We start from the raw sequence: 20,063 nt of genomic DNA on the forward strand, positions 1-20,063 counted from the left end.
AACATGTCCGGCGTTGGAGGAAAAAAGACAGTGTTTTGTAAAGTTCATAAAAATATTTCTAACACCACTTCATCCATCCCTGATCCTAGCTGAAAATGCACTTGTATCTCTAGACGATGTTTTTAATTTTTTAGATGAAACAGGGTTCTTAAACAAATTTTAAAGTAAATGATCTTTGTTGCTTGAAGCACTTTTTATCAAAATATATATTTTCAACCTGTGCATGACGCATCATAGCCTTAGTTGCTTTTGCGCCACAAAACCTTACATAACTATCTACACTGTGTGACGTAGGATGAGATGTTGACACTGTGCAACACTAGAACGCCCTCGCATACTGCGTGACAATGCCCACAGAAACAGTTCTGTTTTCTGTGTGTGTGACTTTCTTTTCTTTCCCTTTTCCCCCTTTTTATACTTATTTTTTTCTCTCTCTCCTGTCGAATCTCTTTACCCCTCCCCCGGTACAGGGTAGCCAACCGGAGATAATCTCTGGTTAACCTCCCTGTCTTTCCTTTACCTTATTTTTTTTCTCTCTCTCTTAGGTACAACTCCTCGCAATTTCTTCATATACAATGACATTATCCGAATTGTACAGGCCAGACGTCCCGACACTGCCAAATACACTTCCGCCCATTTTAACTGCACATGTTTGAAGAAATCTGTTTGGAGAGCACGCGGAACGTAGTCTAAGAATCACTGTGAGGATTGTGGAAACAATAGCAAACTACCACCATCTCCAGATTTTTGGATTCAAAATTGTGCCTCTTGTCACTGAGAATGATCTCGTACGCTGAGAAGGAACGCCCGACGGCGGTGAACACCTTAAAAAGTAAATTACAAACAAAACAAAAGCCGTGTGCACGTCACATTTTTCTTTCTTCTTTTGCTCTTCACTCTCCTTTGCCCTGACGGCTCTCTGCGGTTTTGCATTGGCCAACCGATCACGCATTGTCAGCGCGGCGGCTTATGCTGGCCGGCGTGTCCCATTTTAATGCTGCTAGCAGTTGTTTTCCGGGAGTTCGTTGAACTAAAGGACTAGGTTGAAACCATAGAGTTCCGAACAGTCAATGTTTCCCGGTAACATGAATAACGGTATCTAACGGCACTCGAAATCGAAACTTGAGCCTAAATAGTGTTCATAAAGGCGCCGATATTGAGAATAGGCATTTATAGGCGTTTAGGCACAAACGCCAAAATAGGCATTTATAGGTACTATAAAAACACTATAAAAGCCCTTCTTACCCTCTAATTCATGCTCATATGTCAAAGTATGGCGGTAGGAGCGCAAGGAACAAAAAAGACATTTGCCTAAAATCCGGTCTCTATTCATTACTTTCTCGCAGTACTGCCAACTCTAGGGAAATCTTCCTAGATATAAGGATTGTATGCATTGAATAGAGAAATAGGGAAGTTCGTCCATAACTAGGAGGATTTTGGGCTATGACACAGAAACGGTGAAACTGCTGACGTGAAACGGTGTTTTGATTTCACTCACCGCAGATTACCTTCAGATTACCTTCACATTAGTAAGCGAGCTATCACTTTTGGCCGTACAGTAGCGCAGTGAACGTATCTGGCCCCGTACACGACAAGGTATCGATACCCTGGTCTCCTTAACAAAGTGCTACTATTGCGATTTTGCCGTTCCTACCTGTATCTGGGCTGTCAGTGTCGGTGCACTCTGAATGAAATATTTATCGGTAACCTACGATAGAAAGACATATACTGGAACACAAAGCAAAACAGCGCGGGAAACTTTGAGCCTGAGCGGACAAATATACCTAGCGCCAAACACAACAATGCAGTCGTGGCGCTACACAGCCGACTACGAACGTGTATACTAAAAATTTGAAGGACGTTTAAGCTTCGCCTTTAAGAGTGGAACGCGATAACATTGAAAGATTCCTGACTACGTGTCACGCTTCCCAGCAACTGTGGCTTTTTTTTTCTCCACCTTCGCCACCTCGTGCCGGCGGATGGGTGGATTGATTGATTGATGCTAGGAACGTCCCCTTGGAATGGGGCGGTGGTTTCCGCCACCAAGCTCTTGTTATTTTAATGCCCTACCTTTGTTCAGAAAAAAAAATCGTGAAGGATTCCCCTCACCAAATTTTGTGATGAGGGGACAAACGACAAACAGCGGAGGTACGCCTCCGCTGTTTGTCGTTTCTCTACTTTGCTTCCACCAATCTTCCAATCGCCTCTTACTAATCTCTATTGCGGCCATGTTTACTTTCCCCTTGCTATCCCTGAACCCAAGGGCTTCAAGGAGGACAATGGGTCCTAAATCGACCACTGGACAGATATCTCCACATTCCAATAAAACACGCTCCATCGTTTCACTAGCTTTACCGCAGCAAGCACATACTTCTTCTTCCTTGTTTATGTTTATCTCGCTTTATAAGTGCGTGTTCTAAGGCGTCCCGATCTCGCTTCGAACAATAAAGAGCTTCGCTTTAATGAGTTTTCATAAATTGTTTCTTTCTTGGTTTGTTTTTTTCCTCTTAAGTAGTTACTTATAGCAGGTTTATTTTCGATTACCGCCACCCATGAGATTATCTCAGCCTCTGTGACTTTACGCTTGTCGTTCTTTGTTGCCATGTGAGTTATACTATGCCGGTCACGTGCTTGCCGCTAAGAGCACGTGACGAGCATGTGGTGGAGGAGTTCTTCTCCTCCATCGTGAATCAACGTTTTTCCTGTACAAATATCTGAACACTCTCCCAGCCCATTTACTTTCTTCCATATTTCTCAGTCGTTCGTCATTATCAATTTTACTCTCAGGTTCCCTCACTTCAAAGCTTGTCCAGCCCATATCACCCTGTACAGCTTCATTCGTAGTCTTCCCGTGAGCGCCCAATGCTAGGCGTCCCGCTGACATTTGGTTGCCATCGAGTCCTGATTGTACCCCTGACTTCAAGCAAACAACCGCCTTTCCAAATTTAAGCCCTGGAACCATTAAACATTTCCACATACCCCGGAGCACCTCGTACCTTATGGCCGAATTTCTCTTCCTCTTTGCTGTTATTGTTTCTTCCTGTGTTTCCTTAAATCTGTTGTCTTCATTTATCCATATACCAAGGTATTTATATTCTTTTACCCGAGATATTTCCTGCCCCTGCATTGACACTGTCTGTTCACTGTTTTCATTGAATACCATAATACCTGATTTTCGAATGCTAAATTTCACGCCTCAATTCTTGCCTCCCTGTCCACAGATATTAGCCAAACGTTGCACATCACCTTGGTTGTTAGCTAGCAACACAATGTCATCCGCATCAAACAAACCTGGAAGCTGCTGCTCTACTATTATACCCGCTTGGTTGTATGAGAGGTTAAACCCGATATTGCTTCCCTCTAGCGCCCTTTCCATCGTTACCATGTACGCTATAAACAGCAGCGGGGTTATAGGTTACCACTGTCTCAGTCCCTTGTTGATATCAACTCGCTCCTCATTCCTTCTCATTCCACGCAAACTGTATTTTCCAGGTAAATGTATCTCAAAAGCTGTGTACATTCGTTGCCTGTATACGACTGTGTACAGTCGTTGCCGTATACGACTGTATACAGTCGTATACAGTTGTTCCCCTTCCAGAATATCCCCCAATATGTTCAAGTTTACGTTGTCATAAGCTCCGGTGATGTCTAAAAAAGCCACATATAGCGGTATCGTTTGTTCCCAGAGTATTTCAATACACTGAGTAAGGACAAATAAGTTATCATCCCGATGCCTACCGATTCTGAAACCATTGTGAAGTTCTCCCAATATGCCATTATTCTCTGCCCATGCTAGCAGCTCTAATTTAATCGCCTGCATCGCTAACCTGTATACCGGGTGTTGAAAATTAAACCTTATGGATTTTTTTAAACGCGCCTGTGACAGGTAGCATAATTCTCATCGTTAAGCTGGGTTATTCGAAGAGGCGGGCATTAATGGCACGATAAATCGAAACACCTATATATATCGAAACACCTATTCAACCAACTAACAAAAAATGACTACTTTACGACACATATTGCAATTTACAAATTGCAGCCGGTGAGTTTGCAAGACGCATCAACTTGAAATTAATTTCCAGGATGACACCACTTTCGAGATAATATTTCCTAAAGTGTGGGACGAACTTCATGGGCGTTCCCAGTTACTTGTATGTTTCAATGTATAAAACATCATTTTGGTAAATAAAGTAAGTGGAAGAACAGTGCATTTTTACGGCGAGTTTGATAGCGCATGTCACCAAAGTGGTGTCATCCTGGAAATTCATTCTAAGTGTATATGCCTGACAAGCTCACCGACTATAATTCGTAAATTGCAATATGTTTCGTGAAGTAATTAACTAAAGTAATTAGTATTTTTAATTAGTTGAATATGTGTTTTGATTTCTCGTGCTACTAACTTCCGGCTCATCGAATAACCCAGCTCAATGATCAGAATTATGCTACCTGCCACAGGTGATTTCTAAAAATTCCGTAAAAGTTAAAAATGAATACCCTGCATTACCGCGATGTAATGGTCAACGGTCTATATGCGTGAATTCTATCTTTTATCCCTTATCTTTATAAATTAAATTCATTCTATTTTTTCGTAAACTGTCTGGTATTCGTCTATCTTTTAAGGTTTTTTTTTCTGCTGCTTTCAAGTGAGCGTCGTTGCTTTTTGGTCCTAGTTCATTTATCAGCCTAACGGGAACCTCGTCTAGCCTTGTGGCTGTGCGCCTACGAATTTTCTCTTCGGCTTTCTTCCAATTGAAATTTGTCACCACCATCTGGTTCTTTCACGCTATTTTTTTTCCTCAAGTACAACCTCGTCATTGCCTTGGAAATATTCGGTTGTTATTTTTCGGATGTTATTTAATGCCGCGTACCCTTCCAGTTTGTTTCCATCTTCGTCTAGGATAAGTTGTATTGTTCTAGACTTCCTGCCTAATAAGTTTAGGTGGTTCCAAAATATTCTAGGAGTGGCCTTCTTTTTCTCACGTATTTCAGACAACCAACGTTCACTTTCACCACTTATTTTTCCTTGAGCCAGTATTTGAACCATAGATTTTTTTTATCACGGTATATTTCCCATTTTCTGTCCACTTCAACCTGCGGCAACTGTGCTTTTTGGCTTGCCTACGTTCTCGTGATGCTTTCTGTCGTTCAGCGATCTCTTCTCGTACCTCCCTGTTCGACCACCTTTTTCTGTTTCTTTTTTTCCTTTCCAACGCGCATGTTGCTTCTCTTTCCGTATTTCTGTCGTAATTACACTTAAACGCTCCCTATATTCCCACTATTTGCTTTGTCACTTGTCAAGTTTTTCCTCGAATCTTGTGGTTATATTTGTTATTTGTTCAGCGTTCAAACTTGGGCTGGCCATTGTTCGCTCCTTGCTCTTTTTCCCAACTTCATACCTTATTTTCAAAATAATGCGTTTATGGTCACTCCCTATGCTGCTATACCCTTCCTCGTGAATGACTATTTCTCTCAACTTATCATAAATTCCTTCTGTCATCAGGCAGTAATCAATGGTCGATTGCCGGTTTCCTACTTCCCATGGGGTCTGTCCATCACACTTAGGCCCTGTATTAACGATAACGGGGTTATGATGCTCACAGAGATACAGCATTGACTTCCCGTTGCTGCCGGTATAGCCATCTAGATCCTGTATGTGGGCATTGATGTCGCCTAATAGGATAATTGCAGAGTAATTCTCGAAACCCCTAATATCAGCACTTAGGAATTTCACTAACTCTTGATTCTTCTCTTTGCAATTATTTCTGGTCCACTAATATGTTACGCCCAGCCAAGGTTTCTTTCCACTCATTGCGCACGATAACCAAAGATGCTCTTGACATTTTAAATTTACTCTTTCCCATTTGGCTCCCTGATGTATGAGCATTCCGAGTCCCCCGCTTTCCGATTTAGTTCTGTTGCATCCTTCCGAAACATAATTCACAATCACTGGCGGCTCTTCCGAGTCTCTAAGGTGCGTTTCTGTAACCACATACACCCCTATTTGCTCCCTATTTAACAGCTCCTCCATCTCTACCCACTTTTCCTTTCTTCTGCCGCCCTGCAAGCTTGTGTAGCCTATTGCATGGTGAGCTGTTTTTCCTGTTTTCCTCCTTTTTCTGTTATTGACAGTGATGCTATTCTGAGCCTCCCCTAGAGGATATTCTTCATTACTACCTACCCCGGCCTCCTGAGCACCCGTGGGCCCCCCCAAAAAGCAACTGCGTGACCAAAAAGTCGCCAGCCCACTTTTAGTGCAACCCTGTGGTTGAAGTGGATCCCATCTTGCTGAAAACCACCATACCTTCTCACTTCCCTGTTTACTTCTACAACCTCAAAACCTTTTTCTCGGCTTAATCTCCATATAGCCTCATTTGCAGCCACGACAGCTATTTGTACGTTACTCCGGCACCGTGCAAACCACAATCTGCACCCGAGGGGACATCTCGTGCAAGTTGTCTACCCCCTTCGGCAAGCGCTGAGGTGTCCTGCCCCTTTTTTGTTTGCACGTCACTTAGCCCGCCTGGTTGCGTCCGCTGGCATTTCCACGAGCCTTTCTTTTGCTCGCTTCATGACAGAGCCCAATGTCCGCCCTGGAAATATCCCTACTGTTACTCTTTTGTCGCCCGTCACTCTCTCCACAATTGCCTCTGAGCACCTAGCTAGGTTTGAGTCGCCGGCGATAATCACTCTTTCACATTCTCTATTACTGCCGAGGCCTCTCCCCGCTTCCGTTTGGCACCCTTTTCCGGGTGATTCAGATTTGACAAGGGTCATTGACCTCTGCATTCCTATTTTTTCTTTGTGGCGGCTTCAAGGTAGGTGAGGCTGCTTCCAGCTACCCCCACCCGACGTTGCACGCATTCCAGGCGCTTTGTTGACACTTCCTGTCCTGTCATGTCGGGAGACGGCGTTCCGTCGTCACGACCATTGTCGTTCATGATTGCGGCCCTGTTCAGCTTTTCCTCGGCTGCTTGAAGTCTTTGTTCCATACTTCTCATTTCTGAGCTCTTCGACCTGTTTCACTAAGCACATCCTGGAAATCCTCCGTTTTCTTTGGTCTCGCATCGACATCACAGTGCCTGCCGATCGACTGGGTTCCCTCTCCATTTTCATCCTTCCCCTCGTCTACCTTGTGCACCTCAGCACACTGCACGCTTTACCGTCTTTCTTGCCATGTGTTGGACTTGGCTTTTTCTAATGCAAACACCGAAGCTTTCAGAGCACGTACCTACAAGAAAAGGCCGATACGCATAGAACCTAAGTCCTTAGAATGCCAAAGATTATCAATAATGTTTTAAAGGCAATAAATGCCGCACATACTTAAGGTATGACAGCGTTCTCACGTGTTCAAACACACGGCCACGCTCTCACTGTCCTGCCAAAGCAATATCACTGATACCAATGCAAATAGTCTCGCTATTTACAAGCTACTATTTAAAGGCTCTAAAGACTTAGCGTCCCACACAGTTACACGTGTTGAAACACGTGGCACGAAAGGACGCTCCGACTATCCTGCAAATCCAAATATACATGAAACACCCGCACACACGAAAAAATAAAAAAATTAAACTAGGACATTACTATTTACAGGTTAAAAAACAGCACATAAAAAAACAGAAGCATGCTCAAAGCATGCACAAATAAGTTACGTTTTTCTCTCTGCCATGGAGCCCTGGAACAACACGTCGGTCCGCCACAAACATCACCACCGCTCACCACTCCACCGCCACTCATCACCGCTGCCCAGGAGGCGAGTGCCATCTGGATCGTGTTTCTGCAAGGAACCGACCAGGGTGCGCCGCTGTATGAATGCTAGGAATGCTGAAAATGGTGTTTGTGTTTGAATTCCCGCCTAAAAGAATTGTGTTTTCTCGTATATTCAAATTACACTCCAACGCTATCATGTCTAGGTTGTAGTTAAGTCGTAGTATAAAATTTTTCCGACGCATTTTACTTTGAGAAATTCAGTTAGTTCACTAACGCTCCTGCTCCATGCGGAGGGCCTGCGTGGTCGGGGTGGTTCGCAATGATTTCTTCGGCCACGGACTCGGAACACCATCAAAATTAATGAATTAGCTGAATCGAATATAGAAGCTAAAGAGATACGATGCTTTCTCCCGCGCAATAATGTCATATTTGCAACCGAAGAAAGACAAAACATCCATTAGCCTTAAAATTGCACGGGACGCAGCAAAAGGCTCCCTTGAGGCGCCCTCACTTGTGACCGTCGGATGGTGCAGTTTTCCCAACGGTGGCGTTCAGTCAATTCTCATAATTGTGCACGCGTCCGTGCAGGTGACTGCAATACGGGCGTTGGTCGAGGCTGCCGCCAACGTGATCTTCCATCCGGTGGCCACCTTGAAAAGCCTTTTTCGTATGATATGGATCGACGTTCACCTGGCCGTCCTCATGGCCGAGCACCGTATCGACATGGTATGTAACTCAATGGTCTCTGTTGCATGTCCATCTGTCTCATTGTTGTCGTTCTGTGAGTGTCATAAACTGACCCCCGTATTCTCAAACAATCCTTAATTCGAAGCTCCTCCCTCTCTCAACCGAATTGACAACAGCGCCGCCCCTCGACTGAATAAGATACGCTTCTCAAGACATGGCCTTCGAGAGTGCGCGCTCACATGTTTTCAAGGAGGTTTAAACCTCCTTGCATGTTTTGCTCCGGCCATCCAATCGCACAGAGAGAGCGTACGTTCAGGGGTGGGCGTGGCCGGCTCCTTCTCCACACCGCGGCGTTCGCAACCGAGGGCTGAGAAGCCTGAGACAGAGAAGCCTGAGAGATCAAAATTTAGCATAGAAAGCTTTTATTGGAAAAAAAGCAGAAGAAAATGTTCCAAATAACAAGGCAGCAGTACCCGATGAAATCCTAATACAGCTAATCAAATACTCGTACCTCGATCCAAAAAGCGAGTCACTGTTGACTAATGCCATATAGCAAGTGATTAGAACGAAGAAAATTTCGTTTGGATGGCGTGAAAGCAAGATTAACATCATCTACAAAGGCAAAGGTGATAAGGATAAGACGAGCTTATTCAGGCCAGTTACAGCAACATCGCTGATTATACAGGGCTTCCCAACTATCATGAACAAAAGTTTAAAGAAAGAGCAATTGCGTTACTCGAGCAAAACTTAGTGGATACTGTTTCCAGTACAGTAGACTAGCCGCCAGTAATACTATCGTTACATATTTAATTAGATGATTGTAATTATCTAACTATAGAAGTACTGTCTTAATTATCAAAGTGTCAATGAGATAATTGTAGAGCAACATGAAGAACTCCCGATACAGCTTTCTGGTGCTGAATACGCGCTACATAAGTGTTTTCCAAGCGTGAAAGAAGCCCGCGAATACATGTAAATTGCCTCAAGGGGCCAGTCGCGCACCCGATGGCAACGCAAGCCATAAAATTAGAACTGTAAAAGTGGGTGGAGAAAAATGATGTACTGGGTAAACTACGGAATGGCTTCAGGCCAGACGGGCGCTTAGATGATATGTTTGTGCCAACTCTGTGCATAGAGTTTTCAGTATCGTAGACTAGACCTTTATTGATAGCATTTCTAGATATTATTGGAGCCTATGACAACCTAGACGAGAATTGGTATGGGATATTCTTAAGCACGAAGGCATAAATGACGATTTCGTGGAGCTCCTGAGGGAGATATATAGAGCCAACCGAGCACAAGTTGTATGGGAAGGTCGAAAAGGTAATGAGGTGGTGGGAATTCACCAAGGACTGAAGCAAGGGTGTCCGCTGTCTCGATTGTTGTTCACGCTTTATGTTAAGGGCATCGAAAGACGTCTGGAAAAGAGTGAATTACGGTTTATCTTACATGCGTAATGGAAAAATGGCGAAACATCGAGTCCCTGGACTGATGTATGCAGACGACATAATGCTACTAGCGGACAATACAAGTGGTCTACAGAAACTTGCGAATGTATGTGGAAACGCAACGACAAATCTAGGCTTTAAGTTTACTACGGAGGCATGGGGAATTATGATCTTTAATGAAGAGACGAGCAATTACGTGGTGCAAGCAAGTCAACATCCAGTCATACCCATAGTCAAGCAATATAATTACCTCGGCGTATACCTAAACGAAGGAAAGATTTACTCAAGCCACCCACCAAGATGACCTGAAAATAAAGCGAAAGCGGAATGGGGGGGGGGGGGGCAGCAATAATGAAACACAGAGCAATGTAGGGCCACAATAAGTATGATTGGGTGCACGGAATCTGAAAAGGAGAAATGGTGCCAGCGCTAACATTCGCAAATGCCATTCTATGCTTAAAATCGGATATCTTGTCGGGTTTGGAAGTTAACCAAAGATCAGTAGGCCGGTTGGCTTTCGGAGTCCACGGCAATACCACAACTGAGGCAGTGCAGGGTGACATGGGTTGGGCCTGTTTTGAAGTCAGAGAAGCACAGACAAAATTAGTTTTGAAGAAAGACTCATGAACATGGATGAAAATGAATGGGCGGATAAAGTGCCCAAGTATCTGTGCCTGAAAAGCGTGGACACAGAATGGACGTAGAGGTCAAGAAAATTGGCCCAACCAAGTACAGGGGAATTGAAACTGTAAACAGACAACCAGGAGTGACCAGAAAGAAAGTGAGACAAACAGAGACAGTGAATTGGATGCAAAGAATGGAAACAAAAAGGACCATGGAGATTTATAAGAATGAGAAGAAAGAAATTAGAAGGGAAAATCTGTACAACACACAGGACAGTGCCTTGCTATTTGGGCTCGAGCTGGTTGCGTAAGGACAAACACATACCGGAGCAAATATTCGGAACTAGATGAGGCATGTGTATGCTGCAGCAAATATCCGGAGACCACTCAGCACATGGAGTGCAATAGAATGCGAAGGGATTCACCCAGTGACAACCGGACCAGCTCCACTGTTTACTCCAGCCTCGCACCACTACTGCAAGGGGCCCACATTTTTTCAAATTGGTTCATTAATAGCTGATTCAGTGCCGCGAACCCATGATTTCAGGAGGCCAGCGTCACCGCCAATAAGGACACTCTCTACATTTGTCCCGTCTAGCCTCCGCAAGCGAAAATTCTTCCCTTCGTTCTCCCATACTGGAGATACCGGAGATGAGGATCACGTGACGCCTACGTCACGGGTGCCGCCTTTTCTCTCTAGTTTTCTACTTCCGTTGTTGCTTTTGTGCTCGTCGTGCAGCGCACCATTTTGCTCGCTGTGCACGAGAATATCTGACCTATTCGCAACTCCAGCTACCACGCGTCTCACGAAAAAATTCCTTTATCCCCGCAGGGGCGTCTGCGTAAGCAGGCATTTGGTGTGTTGCGACACCACGGACCCGAGCACATGAGGGTTGGCCCCTCCCGCGTGTAGCGTGCGCGGCTTAGCCGTGTCCGGGGAAAAGAGGATCCTGGAGGTTGAGCCGATGCCGGGTGTTTGGACCTTTACGGCCCCTCGGTGGAGGCAACACACCTCTTTGGCCTCCGCTTCGCGTAGACGGCACCCCCGGATTGACCCACCCGGGGGAAATCGGTAGTCGCCTTTTCCTGTCTCTCTCTCCCAAATCTTCGTCTCTCTCTCATACTTTTTCGCTTTTCCTGTCTTCTACTCTCTTCCATTTACTTCCATTCTCCTTGGCGGCAAGGGTTAACCGTGTGTGGCTATCCTACCTTGGGTACACCATATTTGGTTATAGTAGCGGCGTACGACTGGCGTCGTGCAGACTTGTGTACAAGCTCTGCCGCGTCCCCTCGTTGGGCTCCGTGGTGGGTGGTCGGCGCTGTTGCCCAATATACACACCTTCTTATGGCAGCACAAACCTCTGTTGTCTATGATCGGCCTCTGAAAAGAGGCCGCACCGAAGCAACGTTTCAGTTCTCCTTTCGGAACAATGCCCCAGCATTCCCCAAATACCATGTAGTGCATAGTGAAAACAACATACCCGTAAGGAAGCTTTCACCATTTCTGGTGGCCAAGTGCCTGAAAGACAAAATTGGATCAACATACAAAGCCTCAAAAATGTCTAGCGGGGACCTCCTCCTAGAATTAAATGACAAAGATCAAGTGCAAAAGCTCTCAGAACTTACCAGCATTGGCGACGCGGCAGTCACAATTTCAGCCCACAGAACACTAAATACAAACAGGGGCGTGATATCTGAGGAGGACTTCCTTGGCTTGAGTGATGAGGAACTGCTGGAGGGTTTCCAAGAACAAAACGTGACTAAAGTACAAAGAATCGTCATCCGCAGAAATGATCAAGAAATTCCGACAAAACATGTTATACTTACCTTTGGGACAAGCGAAATGCCTACCTCTCTCAATGCAGGATATGTAAAAGTAAATGTCAGACCATATATCCCGAATCCCAGATGATGTTTCAAGTGTCAAAGGTTTGGACATGCTTCACACGCATGCCGAGGACAAACAACCTGTGCTAAATGCAGCTCAAATGATCACCAATCTGACAATTGCACTTCTTCTCTACACTGTGTAAACTGCAAAGGGGACCATGCAGCTTACTCGCGGTCCTGTCCTTGCTGGAAAAAAGAAAAAGAAGTAATTGCACTAACTGTGAAAGAAAAAATCTCGTTCTACGAAGCTAGAAAGCGATTGTCTTACCTTTCTAGAAGAAGTTATGCCGAAGTGACGCAGGTGGGGGCAGCGTCACAGAGGCCTCGGGAGTCCCGCGGGCCCACACACAGTGGTCCTGCAGTGACCCCTCCTGCCCCCGTGGTGGAAGCAGTCAGTGCTGCTCCACCCTCTTCGAATGGCCCGCAGACACCAGTCTCACAGGGCCCTAAAATCAATCGAACCCCAAGGCCCGAGACGCGTGTCTCGGCGCCCAACTCTCGGTCCTCCAGCGCCTCAGGGAGAGCGATGGAGGTCGACTCAAAAACCCCGGTGTCGTCGACGCCGAAGGACAAGCGCTCTCTCGAGCGCGCAAAGAGGGACAAAGTCCCAATAACCACACTAATTAAGAAAGTGATAACCTAAAGGTTATCGCTGCTTTGAATTAGCCTTCTCCACATTTATGTCACCTAACATCTTATATCTTATTCAATTGTAATGCCATCTTTTACCTCTCAGTTTTAAAATGGCTTTTATTATCCACTGGAACTGCAGAGGACTATTACGCAACTTAGGTGACATCAAAGACATGCTAAATAACTTCTCTCCTGTGGCCTTGTGCTTGCAGGAAACAAACCTAGGCGAAAAACATAAAAATTTTTTAAAAGGCTACACTGTGGTACGGTGGGACCGTACCCAGGCGAGCCGGCTTTCGGGTGGTGTAGCCATTGTTCTGCAGGGAGGTATAGCAGCCAGAGAAATTGCCATTAACAGTCACATAGAAGCCGTTGCTGTCACCATTTTAGCACACAAAACCATCACCATTTGCTCACTATACATTCCACCACACGCACATTTTACTGTAAGAGACCTAGAGTTAATTTTAAACCAGCTACCTGAACCTTTTTTAATAGCGGGTGATTTTAACGCACATAACACGTTATGGGGCAGTAAAACAAACGACACCAGGGGAAAAACACTTGAAGATTTTATCTTAACAAATAACATATGCCTTTTAAACACTGCTGCTGCAACTTACTGCTCCCCAAGCACAGGAGCTATGAGCTGTCTAGATCTGGCGCTGTGCTCCCCATCTATTTTTAACGATTTCCAATGGAGTGTTATCGAGAATCCTTACGGTAGTGACCATATGCCTTCTATTATTAAAAAAACATCTCCTTTCCCCACCATACCATCGAGATCACCTCGTTGGAAACTCCATCTAGCAGACTGGCCTCTCTTCACCGAAAAAGCCAGTCTGGATGACATACCAGATGGATTAACTATAGATGAACTAAATGAAAAAAATCACTGCCAGTATACTTACTGCAGCAGAACAGACAATCCCTCAATCCTCTGGCTTTTTAGGAAGGAAATTAAAACCCTGGTGGACGAACGGATGTACAGAAACTGAAAAGCTACAAAACAAAGCGTGGGGAATCTTTCTGCGATACCCAACACAAGATAACCTCCTATTTTTCAAAAAAGCAAAAGCGAAAGCCAGGTACACACGCAGGCAAGCCGAAAGACAGTCGTGGAAAAATTATGTATCATCCATAAATAGCTCGATAACATCCAAAAGAATGTGGGATCAACTTCGTAAGTTTAGAGGGAACTACACTCCTTACACGATCCCCTTACTCTCACCTCCAGGCAAGCAAACAAACTTATAAGAACAAGCAAATATATTAGGGCAGCATTTCCATGACATATCAAGCTCAGTAAACTACTCTCCTAAATTTCAAAGATATAAGCAATCAGCAGAAAAACAAAAGCTTCCGACAACAGGAAGTTCCGAGAGATCGTATAACGCCCCCTTAACACTCCAAGAAATCAACAGAGTACTCACTACTGGCAAAAAGACAGCACCCGGTCCGGACAGAGTGCATTATGCAATGCTCGCACACCTATCCCCTAAAGCAGTGGAGACCTTGCTTCGTTTCTTCAATGTAATCTGAGAAACGGGAAAAATGCCAAATCAGTGGAAGAAAGCTATTATAATCCCTTTCTTGAAAGCTGGAAAACATCCCACAACAGCAACCAGCTACAGACTTATAGCACTCACAAGCTGTCTTTCAAAGTCATATGAAACAATTATAAACATAAGATTGACATACGTCCTTGAAACCGAGAACCTGCTGGACAACCATCAGAGTGGGTACAAGAAAGGTTGCTCTACAACAGACCACCTAGTTCGGTTAGAACACGAGATACGTACTGCTTTTCTACACAAACAGTACTGTCTCACAGTCTTCTTCGACTTAGAAAAAGCATACGACACAACATGGAGGTTTGGTATTTTGAGGGACTTGGCGGAATTAGGGATCCGCGGTAGAATGCTTAAATGTCTAGCTGATTTCATGTCCGACCGAACCTTTCAAGTGCGTTTAGGAACGGTGCTGTCACGCATATTCATTCAGGGAAATGGTGTGCCACAGGGATGTGTATTAAGCACAACACTGTTTGTCGTAAAAATGAACTCCGTAAATAATGTAATCCCACCCTCTGTAATGCATATGTGGATGATCTACAAATTGCGTGTCGTGCATCGAACATGGCAACCTGCGAACGGCAAACTCAAATCACATTAAACAAGCTCACACAGTGGGCATCTGAAAACGGTTTTCGTTTCTCAACTGAAAAAACTATTAGTGTTGTCTTTTCACAAAAAAGAGGCCTACAACCAGATCCCACCCTTAAGTTACAGGAAGCCATCCTACCGGTAAAACAAGAACACAAGTTTCTGGGTATTCTGTTTGATAAAAAGTTGAACTTTCTGGCGCACATAAATTGTCTTAAAATTAAAGGGAATAATCCACTTAACATCCTCAAAGTCTTGTCCCGGAAGCGCTGGGGCTCTGACCGTAAATGCCTGCTACACATATACCGCTCTTTAGTACGCAGCATATTAGACTATGGTAGCATCATATATGGTTCAGCCAGACCATCTTACATCCGACGACTTGATCCAATTCATAACCTTGGACTGCGACTGACAAGTGGTGCTTACAGAACATCACCTGTCCAGAGTCTATACAGTGAATGCAATGAGCCTCCTTTACAGCAGCGCAGGGCGCTACTAACGTTTTCCTATATACTCAGAATCCAGTCATCACCAGAACATATATGCTACAACATCGTCACACAGTGCAACTCACGCTTACACTACACAAATAAACCGAACATGATTAGACCACTTCTGCTGCGATATGAGGAATACTGTCGCAATTATGACATTCCTCTTGAGGTCCTTCAGGTTGCTAAAAGGCCACAGCGATTACCCCCGTGGTGCGAACTCATACAGTTGTGTGACTGGGCATTAACCCCTCTAAAGAAAAATGACACCCCGCACGAACACATCATACAAGAATTCCGCGCTCTTCAGCAGAAATATAAAAATTACATGGAATTTTACAAGGATGGCTCTAAAACAAAACACGTTGGAGTGGGGGTCGTGACAAAAAATTCGGAAACAAGCATTAGACTACCACAGCACGCCTCTGCTTACACGGCCGAGGTCTACGCAATATGGACTGTGGTTAAAAAGATCATCGCTGACAAACACGAAAACACAGTCATATACACTAATTCCTTAAGCACACTGAAGGCTCTACATGTGAAATCTGAATGTGAACCCCTATTAGGGGATATTTTAAATCTGGTAACATCAAACAAGTATGGCAGATCAATCAGGTTTTGCTGGGTACCAAGCCATGTTGGAATACCGGGTAATGAAGAAGCTGATAGATGCGCGTCAATGGCAGCACACAAAGACATAACAAACACAACACTCCCATATAAAGATTGTATCCGTGCGATTCGGAAGGCCTTGAGGTCAAAATGGCAACAGGAATGGGACCATTGTACAAACAACAAGTTACATCTCACAAAACCCGTACTTGGCGAATGGCAGTCATGTAGTCATCAGGAACGGTTCTTTGAAGTAGTTTTATGTCGACTACGGATTGGGCACACACACCTCACACACAATTTTTTACTCACAAAAGAAGACCCACCAATAGGCGAGAACTGCCAAGAACCGCTCACAGTGATGCACATTTTGCTGACATGCAAACATATCGAAACACAGAGACGAAACCTTTTGCAGAACCTATACAAGTTACACATACCGTTTCACCCTGCCTTAGTTTTAGGAGATGATGCACTAGTGCCATTACCAGACCTTTTTAAATTTCTAGACGATACCGGCTATTTAAACAGGCTATAGACCAACACAGCCTTTGCTGTTCTTAAATTTTTATTCATAACACCTTGTGTTTGGCGCAGCATAGCCTTAGTCGCTTTTGCGCCACTAAACCCCAAATAACTAACTAAATTACTTTATCACTATGTATAAGTCAGTGTTACACAAGCACTGACGCAGACGCAAGCGGGTCACAGAGCATGATCGTGCGCGGGAACACGATACAAAATGAGTTTCGCTCTCAGCGCGCGCGACTGCACATCGTGGAAAGGAGCCATGTTGTGAGCCAACAACAACAATGAACAGACGAAACGGAAGTACATCTCTTTTGCTACGGTAAGACACGCATACATTTGGCTTGTAGGTTTGCCACAGCTGTTTTCTTTTTCTTAGGCTTTCTGACGAGTAAACATCTTGGATAAAAAAGTTCGTCCCTTTTAACTTTGAATATCTGCCCCGCATCTTCTGTTTTTCAAGGTAGTCTTGAAAATAAAAAGTAACCGTGCGGTTTGGCGAGGATTTTCCAAATCTGTGAAGTCTAGCTACCGATTCGCAACTCCAGCTACCACGCGTCTCACAAAAAAAAAATCCTTAATCACTATGTGCCGAAGCGCCTCGTCAGACTCATTCGGCCCCAAAGACAGCCAAGTGATATTACAACGGTTACTTTGTTGCTGCTTGACCGTGTCTTGAAGTTTCATGATACGATCATTCAGACAATCAATAACGCTTGATATTTCGCTTACTTCCTTCAAATTATTTTCAACTTTATCTGAACGCGCGCTGAATTTGTCGAATTTTCTCAGTTTCAGTAAGCTTCAATTTCACTTCGTTCAAGTCACTACGGATAGCCTCTTGACCTGCTAGAAGCTTTTCTAATTTTTCAGCAGTGCTCGGACCAGGATTTACTTCAACATCCCCGCACAGTAATTAAGTTCAGACACGAATGTAGCCACATGCAATAGAGATCAGTATGCGTGTCAATAAATAGACATCTGTCGTCATCTCGACAGGTACAGGGGCGACTAACCTGAAACAAGTACGCAGAGCGCATGATATGAACATCCCGCTGTTTTCCGTTGCACCAAACCTACGGAAGAAATGCCGCAGGGCGTTCTTCCTGTAGCGTTCCGCTCCGATCACGTGATGCCACTCTTGGGAACCGCATGTGCAGCAAAGTTCATGTTCACAGGGTTCATAGCCCCAAGGTGCAACTTGTGCGTCGTTGCCGTGTCGATTAGCTCGTCCGCGCCGTCCAAACATGTTTGCGGGTTCACACCCGCGACGGAGAGCAGCAAGGCAGGAACCGCTTGCGCAGCAACATTCGTGGTCACAGAGTTCATAGCACGAAGATATGAACTCTGTGAATCAGTCAACCCGCCGCAGTGACGTAGCGGCTATGGTATTGCGCTACTAAACACGAGGTCCCGGGATCGAATCCCGGCCGCGGCGGCCGCATTCGGGGGAAATGCAAAAACGCCCTTGCCCGGTCATTGAGGGCACGTCAAGGGTCTACTGGTGGTCAAAATTAATCCGGAGACCCCCACTACGGCGTGCCTCATAATCAAATCGTCGTTCTGACACGTTACACCCCAGGAGGCTCAATTCATTCATTTGACTGTCGTTTCCGCGTAGATTAGTTTCTACGCGCCGTCCACACATGTTAGCGAGCTAACGCCGGTGCCCGCGAGCAGCAATGCCTGAAACAAGTAAGCAGAGCGCATGATGAACGTCCCGCTGTTTTCCGTTGCGCCAAGCCCACTGACCGCTATGTTGACCGCTAAAGTTGACAGCTAAAATCTTCATCCGATGCTCCGCTTCGTCTATCCTTCACACCTGTTCAGCCACGCCCATTTCTCTGCGCTGGACACATGACATTGCCAGTGCTGCTGTAAGCTAAACTCAGTTATAAACTCTTTAAGCAGGCTGTTCTGCGGCAAGTGGCAATTTTACATTCTTTTGATTAATCTGGGCTGGTAGTCCCATCAAAAGCGTGGGTGTGGCGAACTGCAGCTGGAGGTATATAAATTGTAGTTCGTTGTTCCCGGAGGCTTCGTACGTAAACTACAACCAGTGTCCTTGCTCCGGGAAGGATGTGGAATGATTCTAAATTAAAACGCCCAATAAGCTTAAACTGATAAAATATTAATTGAAAGCACTATTTTCATCAATTTCCTGGTAACAGGTTCATTTTTAGAACAGAAAGTGAAGTCCAAACTTCCGTTCCTTGAATTTCGCGACAGAACCTCAGCGCTGCAGCGTCAGCGTGAAGTCATGGATTTCGGAATTCTTCTTTCTTTGTGTTGTTTGAGCCGTAGTGACTCAGCAAAATTTGGGTGCCAGCCAAATGCAGTTTTAGGCCCTTTATGAATAATACAGTGCTGTTAATCATTACAGAAAAAATAAGAATCAAATAGGCCTAAGCAGACGCCCACACAATCCATGATTTCACACCATGCTGGTGCAGCAAATTCAAGGAGGCTTCACTACCCGTCTTTTGTTTTAACAGCGTAGCTGTTTAAGCTCGAGGTTCGGCAACAAATCGTTCGCAAAAACTCTGCCGAGCTTTGACGTCACTGCGTTGCCTATCAACCACTTGGCTCAGCTCCGCCTGGCTCGCGCAGCGCTTAGCTCTGACGTCACTATGCGTCGCCTAGCAACCACCTGGCATGTCTGCGCCCGGCCGCGCCACGCTGCACCGCCGTTTCCCGTACATCGCTAAGTTTCCATAGCCATGTAGGCAGAGAACAAAAAAATCACATCATCTCACCCTACGGGCAACCATGGTGGGATGCGAAAGCATCGCGGAGGTAGCGCAACGAGTTTCCGTTTCGTTTCACTTGGCAACACAACCCAATGAAAGTTAGAGTGAGAGAATGTATTGAGAAGGGAGGAAACGTTTGTACGGGGCTGTTGCGTCTTTATTTAGAGATCGTACGTGATTCCTAGCGTCGGTGCGCGCGGTATCTTGAAGACGATCCCTAAGTTCGGGGTCCGCTTGCCGACGCTGACGTTCGGCTTCCCGAGCCTTCCTCTGCTCCGCGGCGGTGGCGCTGCCGCTGCAACTAGCGCCGACGTTGACGTTGTTCATGGCGTTTCGCACATCGTTTCACAGAGAGAGAATGACGGAAGCACAGCGAACGCGCGCTTTATATTGCGCCGCAACACTTGCGCCGCCTACCGGCGTACCCTTAGGGAGAGAGTGATGTGCAATGATTTGCTGCGCCGTATCTGTGGCGGAGAGGGGGAGAGGAGAGCGCACACCTGCGTAGGGGAGGAGAATGAGG

General features: G+C 45.3%; 1 protein-coding gene across 2 annotated transcripts in view; it reads left to right on the top strand.

Moving 5' to 3' along the window:
* LOC119450870 (uncharacterized) overlaps positions 1 to 20,063 on the top strand; it is a 57,128-nt gene that overhangs the window by 22,387 nt on the left and 14,678 nt on the right. For both annotated transcript variants that reach the window (XM_049666294.1, XM_037714354.2), the window contains exon 2: positions 8,296 to 8,433. In XM_049666294.1, the coding sequence (XP_049522251.1) occupies positions 8,296 to 8,433 (138 nt within the window). The remainder of the gene's footprint in view (positions 1 to 8,295; positions 8,434 to 20,063) is intronic.

The sequence above is a fragment of the Dermacentor silvarum genome, chromosome 4 (genome assembly GCF_013339745.2).
Source record: "Dermacentor silvarum isolate Dsil-2018 chromosome 4, BIME_Dsil_1.4, whole genome shotgun sequence".
Classification (NCBI taxonomy): Eukaryota; Metazoa; Arthropoda; class Arachnida; order Ixodida; family Ixodidae; genus Dermacentor; species Dermacentor silvarum.